Source organism: Onychostoma macrolepis, chromosome 08, assembly GCF_012432095.1.
Source record: "Onychostoma macrolepis isolate SWU-2019 chromosome 08, ASM1243209v1, whole genome shotgun sequence".
Classification (NCBI taxonomy): Eukaryota; Metazoa; Chordata; class Actinopteri; order Cypriniformes; family Cyprinidae; genus Onychostoma; species Onychostoma macrolepis.
The window spans coordinates 28,057,286-28,073,997 of NC_081162.1; the positions used below are offsets into that span (position 1 = coordinate 28,057,286).

The 16,712-nt window shown below is 35.8% G+C and overlaps 1 protein-coding gene and 1 long non-coding RNA gene across 2 annotated transcripts in view; both read right to left on the reverse strand.

The window, feature by feature from the left end:
* Positions 1-16,712, reverse strand: part of fbxl17 (F-box and leucine-rich repeat protein 17) — a 233,852-nt gene that overhangs the window by 56,722 nt on the left and 160,418 nt on the right. The window contains exon 8 of the mRNA XM_058785068.1: positions 12,843-12,919. Within this exon, the coding sequence (XP_058641051.1) occupies positions 12,843-12,919 (77 nt within the window). The remainder of the gene's footprint in view (positions 1-12,842; positions 12,920-16,712) is intronic.
* LOC131545872 (uncharacterized) lies at positions 7,703-8,200 on the reverse strand. Its single transcript, XR_009272516.1, has 2 exons — positions 8,039-8,200; positions 7,703-7,913 (listed from the first exon to the last, which is right to left on the reverse strand). It is a non-coding gene; the product is annotated as an uncharacterized LOC131545872 (long non-coding RNA).

A 16,712-nucleotide genomic window follows, 5' to 3' on the forward strand; every position in this document is an offset into this window, starting at 1 on the left:
TGAGCATCCCTACAGTATAAATTCTGGGTATCTCTTGTTCTTTGAAACCACAATAATGGAGAAGACTGCTGACTTAGCAATGATCCAGAAGACGAACATTGACACCCTCCACAAAGAGGGGAAGTCACAGAAGGTCATTACTGAAAGGTGTGGCTGTTTACAGAGTGCTGTATCAAAGCATATTAAATGCAAAGTTGACTGGAAGGAAGAATTTGGGTAGGAAAAGGTGCACAAGCAACAGGGATGACCGCAAGCTTGAGAATACAGTCAAGCAAAGCCGATTCAAACACTTGGGAGAGCTTCACAAGGAGAGAACTGAAGCTGGAGTCAGTGCATCAAGAGTCACCACGCTCAGGCGTCTTCAGGAAAAGGGCTACCAAGCCACTTCTGAACCAGAGACAACGCCAGAAGCATCTTAACTGGGCTGTGGAGAAAAGAACTGGACTGTTGCTCAGTGGTCCAAAGTCCTCTTTTCAGATGAAAGTAAATTTTACATTTCATTTGGAAATCAAGGTCCCAGAGTCTGAAGGAAGAGTGGAGAGGCACAGAATCCATGTTGCTTGAAGTCCAGTGTGAAGTTTCCACAGTCAGTGATGATTTGGGCTGCCATGTCATCTGCTGGTGTTGGTCCACTGTGTTTTCTGAAGTCCACAGTCAACGCAGCCATCTACCAGGAAATTTTAGAGCACTTCATGCTTCCTTCTGTTGACAAGCTTTATGGAGATGCTGATTTCATTTTCCAGCAGGACTTGGCACCTGCCCACACTGCCAAAGGTACCAAAAGCTGGTTCAATGACCATAGTGTTACTGTGCTTGATTGGCCAGCAAACTCGCCTGACCTGAACCCCATAGAGAATCTGTGGGGTATTGTCAAGAGGAAGATGAGAGACACCAGACCCAACAATGCAGATGAGCTGAAGGCCACTATCAGAGCAACCTGGGCTCTCATAACACCTGAGCAGTGCCACAGACTGATCGACTCCATGCCACGCCGCATTGCTGCAGTAATTCAGGCAAAAGGAGCCCCAACTAAGTATTGAGTGCTGTACATGCTCATACTTTTCATTTTCATACTTTTCAGTTGGCCAAGATTTCTAAAAATCCTTTCTTTGTATTGGTCTTAAGTAATATTCTAATATTTTGAGATACTGATTTTTGACTTTCATGAGCTGTAAGCTCTAATCATCAAAATTAAAAGAAATAAACATTTGAAATATATCAGTCTGTGTGTAATGAATGAATATAATATACAAGTTTCACTTTTTGAATGGAATTAGTGAAATAAATCAACTTTTTGATGATATTCTAATTATATGACCAGCACCTGTATATTTGCTAGAGTTAGCTGAAATAGTTAGTATGTAATTGAGCAGTGTTTGAGCAGCGAGCGCGTGGATACAGACGGACACATTATCACAGATCTGCGGCTGAAGCCAGAGGTTTTACGACTGTCTGAGAACACGATCTGCACCGAACAAACCCTCTGCTTTACTTTTATTCGTCCTTCAGGACGCCGCTGAAAAGTTATGAATTTTCAGTGTCGTAAAAGAAATATTGCACAATCATTTTTATGGCTGTTGGGGTCAGAGCCGAGATGAGGACATAATGAATCCTCCAAAGTCCATTTGGGTTTTAAATAGCGAAAACCAATAACGCTGTTGTGGACGAGCGTCACGAACGCGGCAGTCTCCTGAGAAACGCACATATTACAGCCAAACAACACACTGCAAAACATTTTTATTACTCATATGTTTGTTTTCCTGTACAAATACCTGCACATTCTTAAATTAAGATACCTTGAGAAGCAGAATGACTGAGGATATTAAGTCTTGTTTGATGAAAAACATCAAAATTATGCTTACTGTTTATGTGTAAAACAAACAAAAATCTGCCAATGAGCTCATAAACGAACAATTCAAACTTAATTAAAACTTAATCCAATGAGAAATCGAGATTCATTTTCTGACTTCACTGGAAGATTTTTTATCCTGATTTTTAAGCATTAATAACAATAATAATACAATCCATGTAACCATACATGTGATACAAAAGAAATCAATGTTCAATATTTAATAATAATATGAATTAGAAGCTAAACAATTCTTCCACCAAGTAATACAGTCCATTAGCCTATATAATAAATTTATTTATTCTGTTTATTAATACATGTAATTATTTAGTAAAATTGACATCTATTATTATCTATCAACATAATAATAATAATAATAATAATAATAAACATCATGAAATTATTAATTAACACTAATAATAATAATAATAATTTCATCCAGCAAGCAAAATAGTAAATTTGCCTATACAATAAATGTAATTATTATTTATAATAATGGATATATATATATATATATTTTTTAACATTGGTGTCTTTTATTATAAATCACAGTTGCTGCTGTTTAATAATAATAATAATAATAATAATAAAAGCTGCATAAAAAAGCACTAATTTGCTCAATTTTAATACACTTTCCAGAAAACATAACTTAATTTTAATCTGAAGTAATTTTGCTTCAAGTAAATGTATGTTGATTTAAGAATGCTTAGATATTTATACTGTAAAACAAGACAAACATACTAAATAAGAAGCTTTTTTTTTTTTGCAGCGCATTTGCTGAAACATAACATATATAGAATATACTTGCAGATAAACACAAGAATAAAAACATTTACAAGAACCGTTCACAAGAGCGAAATAAAGTGCAGAAACAGAAAGTGTATCTGAATTTACAAGATATGCAAAAACAAATACTTCCAGCAGAGTTTGTGTTTTCTCTTTTACTGTATGAGAAACATACATTTTGAAAGTCTAGACTGTATTCACAGCAATGCGCAATCCCTCTACTGTACATGAGTCAAAATCAATAAAACCGTCTGACAGAGACAGTGTGTGTGTGTGTTTATAAGGTCATACAGCACAATAACTGAGCGTTTCTATGACTGAATATTTTGATCAGGTGGTTTATAAGGATTTACTGGATGTCATTTCAAGCCGAACAGACACTGAAAGCTGAACGAATGCCAGTAAACGCTGCTCACGCTTCAGAGACGAGCCACAGTTACTCTGAAATCTCAATCATCAAACTCTCACTTACAGACTCACTTCATATTGATTTCCATTGTAATCATCTGGAACTGGAGAGATCAGGAGAGTGAGACGAACCGTTAGAAATACTCTCTCAAAACACTCATAAAGACTGTCTGACTTCATATACAGTAACGTTTGGGGTCGGTAGGGTTTTTAATGTTTCTGAAAGAAGTCTCTTCTGTGAGGCTGTTTTTATTTGATCAAAAATACTTAAAAAATATGAAATATTATTACAATTTTAAAACAGCAGTTTTTTATGTGAATTTCTGTTAAACCGTAATTTATTTCTGTGATCAAAGTTGAATTTTACTCCAGTCTTCAGTGTCACGTGATCTTCAGAAATCATTCTAATATGCTGATTTGCTGCTCAAGAAACATTTCTGATTTCTTTCATTATTATAACAATAGTAATAATAATAATTATTATTATTATTAATTTTATTAATTTATTATATTATATGATTTATTATTAATTAATTAATTAATATTATTAATTTATGTAATAATAATAATAATAAGCAAATAATAAAATGTAACCTACATAATATAGTTATGTCAGATTTATGAACTTAATAAAGCAATGAGAAACACTTCTCATATCTTCTGTTGATGTCAAAGGTCGTGCACCAATCAAGCTCTAATTAATCTGTCATGAATTAGAAACTCGTCAGATTAGACTGATGAAACATGTTAATCTTCAACAATCCGTCTACACGAGAATATGACCTGAATGACAGAAACTACAGGGTTGATGACGATGAACATGCCACAATGTGTTGAAATACTGGCTGTCAAAACATGAAAAATCAGAAATCACGAGAGAGACCAACTGGCTCTGAACACAAATAACACTTCATGCATTTACAGCTTTATGAATTTCCCTATTCAGTTTTCTCATTGGGTCTGTTCAGTTCATGGGAATAATATTGCGTTTTCTGCTACTTTTGTGCAGTAAATAATAATCCGGAGTCGTGTTTGATGGTGAAGGTCACGTCTGAGGAGTTTCTCAGCGGCTCACGCTCTCAGAATACATGACAAAAACACCTGTGATCTGCATGATGATGGGCTTCCAGCTGAATGAAAATGTCACACAAACACATCAGATGACGACAGAATGAGACGCCACAGACCAGCACACACTTCTCCAGGAACAAGCTACTCTGTCCATCAAGTACTTTTCTGGCTCATAGTATTATGAGCATGCACGACTCTGATGACACTGTATTATGAGTGAAATACCATGTTATTAGAGTTAACTAAAACCGAAACTAAAGACCTTAAAAAAAAAAAAAAATTTATAAAAAAAAAAAAAAAAATTGCTTGAAAATTATTTTTTTAAAAATCACTAACAAAAATAAATAAATAAATAAATAAAAGAAAAAAACAAGAAAATCGAAACAGAAACAAAAAATATATACAAAAAATTATTCAAATTAATAAAAATGAATAAAACCTGTAATAGCATCTTAATGACATTTTAAAAATATCACTGGATCAGGGTTATTATAATTATACTAAAACTTAACATATAAATTAAAAATATATATTTATTTAATTAATTTAATTAAGTAATTTAATCACACACACACACTTAAAACTTAACTGAAATAAAATAAGATACAAATTTTTTTCTTTATTTCAGCAAACATTTAGCATTTTCATTTAGTTTAACTTTAGTACAAAAATAACTTAAACTGAAATAATTAATAAAAACTATAGAGACATTAAAATAATAAAATTACAAAAACAACTAAATGGAAATGGAATATACACGCATAAAAACAAAAGAAAAAATTATAATAAAAATATTATATTATAGCAATAAAAAATACTCCACTAGAGTGTATTTTATTTTTATTAATATTATTTATTGTAAATTTATATGTTTAATGGTGTCACTTTTCATTGCTTTTGTGCCATAAATACTGGTAGAAATAAATAAATAAATAAAAGTACAACATAAAATAACTTTAATAGCTTTTTTCTTACTATAACTATTCTTAAAGAGTGGAACTGCTTTAAAATAATAGGAACTTTTTTGTTCATGTTTGGCTGATGCATTAGATGTATTAGTTATAAATAAACTTTAAATGACAGTTCACATTAAAAAAAAAAAAAAAAATTCTAAATGCTTCATAAAATGAACTTCTGATAATGGACAGAATCATCTTTAAGAACAGAACCTCTTGACCCGCTGTCATGCCATGAGCAGTGCATTAGTAATGATAAAATCTAATTAAACTAAAGCAGGTTGGATGTTTTCTGTGCGTCACTGCAGCTCGACATGATCACTAACCAGCAAACAAGAAGATAGCTCTTAATGGAAGCAGAATGAGAGGCTCTTCAGTGTGTTTTAGTGCTTCAGATGCGCTCTAGCGAGTGAACGTCACACGGTTTGTCCATTTCCTGCACACTACATCACGCCGGAAATTACAAGAGCATTATTACTGCGCTCCATCTCTCCGGATCTGCTGATTAAAAACAAGAAAAACAGCAGAAGAAGAAGAGAACATGACCGACGGCTTCAACCAACTCCTACAAGACATTAATAAAAAAAATGTAAAAATCAATGCTAGAGACAAGGTCAGAAATGTGCTTTTCCATTAAGCACCAATATTCGCCGCTCAAATTGATTTCCATGGACATTTTTTAAAATCTTTCTAAGGACATTTTTATTAATATTAAATGTATTCAGTAGCTGTTGTCATCTCAAATACTCTTATTTATTAAAATAATTCAATCAATCAGAATAATGCAGGGCTGTTAGCAATAGAATTTGAACAACATCAACAAAAGTAATCTTTATACTGCAAAAGTGGAAAAGAAGCTGCATCTGACAGGGATTTATGCTCATTTACACAGAATGCTTAATGCTGCTCAATACAATAATCACATAATGCTACAGTATGAGATTCATGTAATTTATGTCATCCTACATAAAATGTACACTGCAAAAATATGATGTTCTCTGTATTTTGTCATGTTTTAAAGCACAAATATCTAAACATTAAATCAGCTTGAGAAGCAGAATGATTTAATATCTTGATTAAAAAAAAATAATAATTCTGTAAAAATGTATCAAAATGAAGCTAATTTATTCTTAAAATGAGAGAAAGTATCTGTCATTGGGGTCAGAAAAATAATCTTGCTTTTTCATTGAATTACATTTATTTTTCTTACACCATTGGCAGATATTTGTTCTTGTTTTAAGCATAAATTCACTTAATTTAATACATTTCTCAGAAAACAAGTCTTAAAATGATTAATATTTATGTAATTTTGCTTCTAAAGTAAATGTATCTTGACTTATGAATGTTTAGATATTTGTGCTGAAAACAAGAGAAAAATACTGAGCAATAAAATATTTCTTTTGCTGTGTAAAATAAACAAAACACATTTTTTTATTAATTATTAATGTAATTAATTAATATTTAATTATTGCTCGTAATATTGTAATACTAATTATTAATATCAATTAATAGAATGTATTGCAAAAGAAAAAATGCATAAAAATATTTTATGCAATATGAACTGATGCAATATGAGACTTTTCATTAATTTCACTTAAATAGCAACATTTAAGTTTAATTGTGCAGAGGACTATATTTGTCCCTTTTTCTTGAATTTGGAGGCATTTTCTCTTTCTCTTTTATATATATATCAAAAGCAATAATCAACTATATATATATATATATATATATATATAGTTGATTATTGCTTTTGATATTGTAATAATGATTATCAGTGCTGATTAAAAAAATAAATGTTGGTTATATAATGGTTAACACTGCAAAAAACTATGCATAAAAATACATCTTTGATGCAATGTTTCATTTCATTTTCACATTGACTTAAATCGCAACATATGTAATAGATTAATTTTAATTGTGCACAGGATGATTTCTGTCCCTTTTCTTGAATTTGCAGGTATTTTTGTTCATTCTGTTGCAGTTTTTGCCCTCAAGCACCCGTAATTTAAACGAGAGGCTCAAGTCGGCCAAGAACGCGGATGCAAAAATCAACCTCCTATTATCCAATTGATGCAGAGCCGCGCGGGAAACCCAGCGACCAGTTCATTAGCAGCAGGAGAACGGCGTCTTTAGCGGTCCTCAGAGGAGCGACGGTGTTGGACATCACCCTGAAGTGACCCGCATTAGCCCGCGGAGGCCCGGAGGATCGGGTGTCCAACATTCATCTTCTTTAAATGTGCGGATATTTGGGCCGCATTCCAGGCCGTCATTAGCGTTGGGTTTTGATGTTGCGGTCATTCATCACGGGCCGAGGGTCGTGATTACCGTCGATTCGAGTTCTGCTGATGTTAAACAACTGCTGCGAGGAGTTCGGAGCGATTCGCCACATTACTGCGCCACTTATGTGTGATTATCTCAAGTGGGCTGAAATACATTAGCGGCGTATCAGACTTCCCATGAGCGCACGTGATCCGGAGAATTTTACTGCAATTCAACACTACTCATACAGCTGGCGAAATACACACAACAGCATGTTTTTTAATGGTTTTCCAACTCGATCCGAGCAGCTGAGTCTTTAGCCATCGTCAATCTATTCTATTTCTATTCTATCTACTTTTCTTTTTATTTATTAAAAAAACATGACCCTCTAACACTAGTGTTTATTCTATTTCTATTCTATCTACTGGTTTTATTACAAAAAGTCACCCCTCTAACACTAGTGTTTTCTATTCTTTTTTATTCTATATCCTTTTCTTCTTTTTATTTATTAAAAATAATAACTTGACCCTCTAACACTAGCTCTCTCTATTCTATCTACTTTTCTTTTGTATTTATTAAAAAACCTTGACCCTCTAACACTTGCGCACTCTATTCTACTTTTATTTTTATTTATTAAAAACCTTGACCCTCTAACACTTGCACTCTCTATTCTATTCCTATTCTACTTTTATTTTTATTTATTAAAAACCTTGACCCTCTAACACTTGCGCACTCTATTCTATTTCTATTCTACTTTTATTTTTATTTATTAAAAACCTTGACCCTCTAACATTTGCTCTCTCTATTCTATTTCTATTCTATCTACTTTTCTTTTATATTTATTAAAAACCTTGACCCTCTAACACTTGCACTCAATTCTATTTCTATTCTATCTACTTTTCTTTTATATTTATTAAAAACCTTGACCCTCTAACATTTGCTCTCTCTATTCTATTTCTATTCTATCTACTTTTCTTTTATATTTATTAAAAAACTTGACCCTCTAACACTTGAGCACTCTATTCTATTTCTATTCTACTTTTATTTTTATTTATTAAAAACCTTGACCCTCTAACATTTGCTCTCTCTATTCTATTTCTATTCTATCTACTTTTCTTTTATGTTTATTAAAAACCTTGACCCTCTAACACTTGCGCACTCTATTCTATTTCTATTCTGCTTTTATTTTTATTTATTAAAAACCTTGACCCTCTAACATTTACTCTCTATTCTATTTATATTCTATTTACTTTTCTTTTATATTTATTAAAAAACCTTGACCCTCTAACACTTGCACTCTCTATTCTATTTCTATTCTATCTATAATTTTTTATTTTATTTATTAAAAAAAACTTGACCCTCTAGCACTAGAACTCTATTGTTTTTTGTTATTCTATATACTTTTCTTCTTTTTATTTATTAAAAATGATAACTTGACCCTCTCTCTATTCTAGCTCTCTCTATTCTGTTTCTATTCTATCTACTTTTCTTCTATTTATTTATTATAAAAATAACTTTACCCTCTAACTCTAGTGTTTCCTATTCTATTAAAAATAACAACTTGACCCTCTAACACTTGCACTCTCTATTCTATTTCTATTCTACTTTTATTTTTATTTATTAAAAACTTTGACCCTCTAACATTTGCTCTCTCTATTCTATTTCTATTATATCTATAACTTTTCTTTTATTTATTAAAAACTTGATCCTCTAGCACTAGAACTCTATTGTTTTTTTGTTATTCTATATACTTTTCTTCTTTTTATTTATTAAAAATGATAACTTGACCCTCTCTCTATTCTGTTTCTATTCTATCTACTTTTCTTCTATTTATTTATTATAAAAAATAACTTTACCCTCTAACTCTAGTGTTTCCTATTCTATTAAAAATAACAACTTGACCATCTAACACTAGCTCTCTCTATTCTATTTCTATTCTATCTACTTGTTTTCTTTTATTTATAAAAACAATTTACAAGATTCTTGCTTCTATTGTAAGAACCTTTGGGTAAAAGCATCTGCTAAATGACTAAATGTAATGTAAATATTCACAGTAACATCTGCTAGTGGACTTGTTGCAGTGCTTATAATAAGAAGTCTGATTTCAGGCCGTTTTAAGGCTTTAGAGGTTGAAGTTTGCGGTGAAGAAACAGCACATGTTTCCTTCAGTCACTTTAACTCACCGCTGCCAAAGAAACGCTAAAGTGACTTTCAGAGACGCGGCTCGTTCGGCCAAAACCTGCAGAGATGAAGCGAGGATGTTCTCAGTGTCCGAGATGACCGCTGGACACTAACATCGCGTCCTAACTAGTGCTTGACTGATCGGAGTTTATTAAAGACATTTCATTCTAATATACTGATACGGTGCTTAAAAAATGTATTTATTTCTTATTATCGATGTTGAAAACATTGGTGCTGCTTAATACTTGCAGTGTATCACAGCTTCCACAAGAAATTAATACTTTTATTCATTCAGGATGCATTAAATTGATCAAAAGTGACAGTAAAGACATTTATAATGTTACAAAATATTTCAATTTTAAATAAATGCTGTTATTTTGAATCCTGAAAAATAAAATGCATCACAGTTTCCACAAAAAATATTGTGCAGCGCAACTGTTTTCAACATTGATAATAATCAGAAATGTTTGTTGAGCAGCAAATCAGCATATTAGAATGATTTCTGAAGATCATGTGACACTGAAGACTGCAGTAATGATGCTGAAAATACAGCTGCGCATCACAGAAATAAATTACAGTTTAACAGATATTCACATAGAAAACAGCAATTTTAAATTATAGTAATATTTCACAATTTTTACTGTATTTTTGATCAAATAAATGCATCCTTGGTGATCAGAAGAGACCTCTTTCTCATATCTGAAGAGCGGCAATTAATAAAATAAAAAGCTTGCTGCTTCATGATGACAGAAGGCAAAGGTTTAGGATTTTAAAAAATAAAATAAAAAAATGAATAAAATAAAATAAATTAAAAATGTAAAAGCTTGCTGCTTTATCATGACAGTAAACAAAGTTATAGGATTTTGAAAAAAATATATATAAAATCAATAAAAATTAAATAAAATAAAATAAGCCTGCTGATTCATTATGATAGAGGGGAAAGTTTTAGGATTTTGAAAAATAAGATAAAATAAAATAATAATTTAAAAATGTTAAAAGCTTGCTGCTTTTGTTTTGACAGTAAGTAAAGTTATAAGATTTTGAAAAAATAAAATAAAATAACTTGAAAAACAATGTAAATAACTATTGCTTCACCATGACAGTAGTTAGGCCTAAAAGGGAAAATGAAAAATGCCTCATAACTCTACATGGACGTCTCGTCCAGTACGTTTCTCAGGTTGTTAATGTGATTACTTCTCTGAGCATAAGTGACACAGCTGCCTGTAATGACGTGTAATGCGTGGGTCTGCGCTGGTGTTCATGGGAAAGGCAGGGCTAGTCCTGCGGTCAGCGTTTGGGCAGGAGCTCAACACAAACACACAGAGATTCAGCGCCCTGTCACTGAAGAGCACCGCTTTTCCACTCAAAAACACGCCACGCAGTTATATTACGTTTGGCAGTGTGTGTACCATGACAATGGGCAATTTTTTAAGATGTTGAGGAAAAAAATCTTAAATTTAACGTTAACTCTTTCCCCACCAAACATGGAATTTTCCCTGTTTTCACTGTTATACGCTAGGGGGCGCTATTACGCATCTCCTGAATGAGTCTAGAAAGTGCCGATCAAAAACACAGACCAGGAAGACGCAGAAACGAGCGATCTCATATGTAAGCATATGTATATGAAAAATAATGTGATCATCAACACTAACCGCATGTAAATGAAAACCGTCTAATGTTACAGAGTGAAATGTGGATCCAGAAAGTGGTAAAGGCCTGTGCAAGCTCTGGGATCCTGATGGAAGCCATCTACTGCATCTTTGCTTTGATAATATTACTGACTATGATCCAGTTGTAGTATTTAATAAAAATGCGATTTTGTCAGCTTTTCTGCTTAAAATGTTGCTTTTTTTATGAAACCTACCTACATTCAAGTGTTAATAAAAAAAAACAATGCTTGATGCTAGAATAAAACAGATTTTTGTTTGAATGTAGAGGGTCTGAACTTTATTTTGATGTATTGCATGTTCAGATATTCATACAACAAAATATTCTGGGGGCCATGACATTTTTTAGTGAAACTCAGCAAAAAAGTTGGCGGTGGCTGGCAACATTTTTCAAAAACGCTGGCGGGGAAAGTGTAAAAAAAAACAAAAAAAAACTTAAATATTTAAAATAATTTTTTTTTTTAAATAATTAAAAGGGTAAAAGCAAACAAACTCACAAAATGCCTGTTGTTTCAGCATGCAAAGTTGTAGGACTTCAATCAAATTTGATCAAATAAAAGTAAAAACCTGCTGCTTCACAATGACAAAAGGCAGTGTTTTAGGAAGCAGCACCAGAGCGGCTCGTCGGAGGAGTTTTGCAGTTACAGTACGTTTGGCAGTTTGTGTAGCTATTGTTCGCTCGGCATAATCGCTCCGCTCCGTCCTTCAGTAATTACCCAGAGCGCCGCAGGATTCAGCGTGAACACATGCAGCTGTCACAGCCTTTGTTTCAGGGATCAGAGGCTTTATCTGCCATCAGAACTGTATTATCTGGACCACAGGCTGCTGGAGCTCCAGGATGAGACTGACGATGTGCATTAATACGGACTTATACGCACTCCAGACATGAGATACAGACATGAAAGCTTGACTGACACACCATTTGAGCACTGACTTCTTACACAAAATATGAGAGAGAGACATTTAAAAATGTAAACCTGGACATGTATAGAAAGAATGCTGCTTTGCCAAGAAAGTATGCAAAGTTTTAGGATTTTGCAATACACAAACAAAAATAAATTAATGTAAAAGATGAATTGAAAAATTGAAAATATTTAAGTGTTTTGTTAAAATAGAACAAAATAAAATATGCTGCTTCATTAGAATGAATGAATGAAAATAAAAATTAATTAATTAAATGCATAAAAAATAAAAATAAATAAATAAATAAAACATCTGAATAAAATCAACAAAAACATAACATAAATCAATCAAATAATATGTAAAAGCCTGCCATGAAATTAGGATTTTGTCATGAATCTCTGTCATGAAATTTTAGGATTCTGAAAAATAGATTAAAAAAAAAATAATAATAATAAAATAAAATAAAATAAATACAAAAGTCTGCTGCTTTGCCATTACAGTAGGCAAAGTTTTAGGATTAAAATAAATAAATACTAATTAAATACAATGAAATGTAAAAGTCTGCTGCTCCACCACGACAGCAGGCAAAGTTTTAGGAATTTGAAAATAAAATAAAATAAATACGTAAATGACAGTAGTTAAGCCTAAATGGGAAAACTGACTGTGTAAGAAGACTAAAGGTTAAAGTTCATGTCTGTTCTTTGAGAATACAGTGTTCATGTTTCAGTCGGACGATGAAAACGAAACGCATGTCAGTCTTACCGTGATCGGTGATCTTGCAGGACACCAGATAGAGCTCCTTCAGACTCCGACCCTCCTTAGCGATGATCTCCACACACCTGCCGACACACAACAGGGTCAAAGGTCAGGAAAGGTCATCTGCACACGCTCGTTAATCAAACCACCACCTGAGCGTAATTACGTCACTCAAACATTAAACGTGACTGACCCGTTCTTCTCAACTGATCCCAGATTTGCACCTCAAAAGAAAATAAATAATTTAATTGAATCGACTCTGATTAAAAACTAAAAGGGCTTTCAGATGGAAAAAGCCTCCGTGCTAAAACTGTTAATGCCACGACTTCAAAGACACATCGACGGGACGCAATAATGCTGCATGCTTGCTGGAGAATCACAGCAATCCTGTATAAGTTTGACCTGTTAACCTCTGAGCAGCATGCATTCTCCAGAGTTCAGTCTTCAGCTGATACTAACACTGCTCATGATGTACATGATGGGAATCAGTGGAGATCAATTGAAAACCCACGACGAGGTCCTGAATCACATTTGCATTCATGCATTTGACAGACGCTCGCATCTAAAGCATTAATGCATGCAGGAACGATTGACTGGCCACATGTGCTCACACACACACGTCAGGCATTCTTCTGCTTTACAAGAGTGAACAGAAATATTCAAAATACAAGATTGATTTGATCAGTTTGTGCATCTCTAGGAATCAAACACTTAAATCTGATGCTGCTGACTCTAAACGATAAAGTGTGCCGTTTTCTGCTAAAATGGTTTGTTTGTTTATTTAAAATAATTATATTTTTATTTAATAATAATATTTTTTTTTTTAAATAAGCGTGAACAATAAATAAAATGATGTAAACAACTACTGCTTCACCATGAAAGTAGGCAAAATAAAATAAAATAAAATAAATAAAATGAAATACATTTTTAAAAACCATCAAGGACTTGTTGCTGCTCCATCAACCCATGAGCCGCTGCTCTGGAGATGTTCACCATCTAATGCACACAAATGGGTTTCCACTTTCTAATTTAATCTAATTGTGTTTCTATATCTCTGTCTGAGAGCGACCCGATCCGGCCCAGAGATAATCACAGCGCTTCATCTGCCACAGCGGGCCGGCCGGCGCTCACTTCAGTCTGGTCCAGACCAGATCAGTCCAGTCCAGACCAGTCCATTCACTCCAGACCAGTCCAGTCCAGACCGCTCACTCCAGACCAGCCCAGTCCAGTCCAGTCCAGACCGCTCAATCCAGACCAGACCAGTCCAGTCCAGTCCAGAGCGCTCACTCCAGACCAGCCCAGACCAGTCCAGTCCAGTCCAGTCCAGACCGCTCACTCCAGACCAGTCCAGTCCAGTCCGCTCACTTTAGTCCAGACCAGTCCAGTCCAGACCGCTCACTTTAGTCCAGTCCAGTCCAGACTGCTCACTCCAGACCAGTCCAGTCCAGTCCAGACCGCTCACTCCAGACCAGTCCAGTCCAGACCGCTCACTTTAGTCCAGTTAAGTCCAGTCCAGACCACTCACTCCAGACCAGCCCAGTCCAGTCCAGTCAGACCGCTCACTTTAGTCCAGTCCAGTCCAGTCCAGACCGCTCACTCCAGACCAGTCCAGTCCAGACCGCTCACTTTAGTCCAGTCCAATCCAGTCCAGACCGCTCACTCCAGACCAGTCCAATCCAGTCCAGACCGCTCACTTTAGTCCAGACCAGTCCAGTCCAGACCGCTCACTCCAGACCAGCCCAGTCCAGTCCAGTCCAGACCGCTCAATCCAGACCAGACCAGTCCAGTCCAGTCCAGAGCGCTCACTCCAGACCAGCCCAGACCAGTCCAGTCCAGTCCAGTCCAGACCGCTCACTCCAGACCAGTCCAGTCCAGTCCGCTCACTTTAGTCCAGTCCAGTCCAGACCGCTCACTCCAGACCAGTCCAGTCCAGACCGCTCACTTTAGTCCAGTCCAGTCCAGACTGCTCACTCCAGACCAGTCCAGTCCAGTCCAGACCGCTCACTCCAGACCAGTCCAGTCCAGACCGCTCACTTTAGTCCAGTTAAGTCCAGTCCAGACCACTCACTCCAGACCAGCCCAGTCCAGTCCAGTCCAGACCGCTCACTTTAGTCCAGTCCAGTCCAGTCCAGACCGCTCACTCCAGACCAGTCCAGTCCAGACCGCTCACTTTAGTCCAGTCCAATCCAGTCCAGACCGCTCACTCCAGACCAGTCCAATCCAGTCCAGACCGCTCACTTTAGTCCAGTCCAGTCCAGTCCAAACCGCTCACTCCAGACCAGCCCAGTCCAGTCCAGTCCAGTCCGCTCACTTTAGTCCAGTCCAGTCCAGTCCAGACCGCTCACTCCAGTCCGCTCACTTTAGTCCAGTCCAGTCTAGACAGTTCAGACCGCTGACTCCAGTCCAGTCCAGTCCAGTCCAGACCGCTCACTTTAGTCCAGTCCAGTCCAGTTCAGACCGCTCACTGCAGTCCAGTCCAGTCCGCTCACTCCAGTCCAGACCAGTCCAGTCCAGTCCAGTCCAGACCGCTCACTTTAGTCCAGTCCAGTTCAGACCGCTCACTGCAGTCCAGTCCAGACCGCTCACTCCAGTCCAGTCCAGACCAGTCCAGTCCAGTCCAGACCGCTCACTTTAGTCCAGTCCAGTTCAGACCGCTCACTGCAGTCCAGTCCAGTCCAGACCGCTCACTCCAGTCCAGTCCAGTTCAGACCGCTCACTGCAGTCCAGTCCAGTCCAGACCGCTCACTCCAGTCCAGTCCAGACCAGTCCAGTCCAGTCCAGTCCAGACCGCTCACTTTAGTCCAGTCCAGTCCAGACCGCTCACTTTAGTCCAGTCCAGTCCAGACCAGTCCAGTCCAGTCCAGTCCAGTCCGCTCACTTTAGTCCAGTCCAGACCAGTCCAGTCCAGACCAGTCCAGTCCAGTCCAGTCCAGTCCAGTCCAGTCCAGTCCAGTCCAGACCGCTCACTTTAGTCCAGTCCAGACCAGACCAGACCAGACCGCTCAATACAGTCCAGTCCAGTCCAGTGCAGCGCAGAGAACAAGAGAGGAACCCATATGAGCTTCGGCATTAATGACAAACGAGCAGATGCTCGTCACAAGAGCTCGTTAGCACACCGGCTCAGGACGAAGATAATCAGGACTGAAAGGTAGAAACAGCGCAGATGTGTTTATGAGCAGCACTGGATGAGATCTGAGCACACATTACAGCCGCTCGTCTCGCCACTCAACGACACTGAGGTTCATCAGAGCGAAGAACGAAAAACAAAACAGAAACAGGAGACTGATGCTGGAACCGAAGCTGTAACGAACATATACGTGAAATTACACTAACGTGAAACTGCAACCGAAGTCCCCTGAAACACTCCTGAAATTCATCAAACGTCAGACAAACAAGCAAAAGAGCAAACTATGGCTTATCAGGAGGTATAGACGACCAAACCTACAGAAAAATTAATAAATAAAATGTATTTATAGGAAAATAAATAAAGGCATAAAAGACTTGATAAAACAAATACAATTTAAAAAATATATGCAAGTAATTTTAACTACATATATATATTTTATTACTTTATTATGTTCTGTGCATTTTAACTTTATTTTAATTTTTTTTACATAATTTTATATTTATTTATGCATTCATATATTTTTATTTCGTAGCAATACACACTGTCTAAACTATTACTATATTTTTTGCATTATTATTACTGTAATTGTTACATTAATAGTCATACATTATTTTGTAGAGACCATTTATTTCCAAAAAATAGAAACTAGAAAATAGAAAATATGATGTGTTTCCTATTTTATGTTGTAAGTCGGGTGTTAAAATAAATTTGAGACTAAATAAATACATGAATGAATGATTAATAAAGCT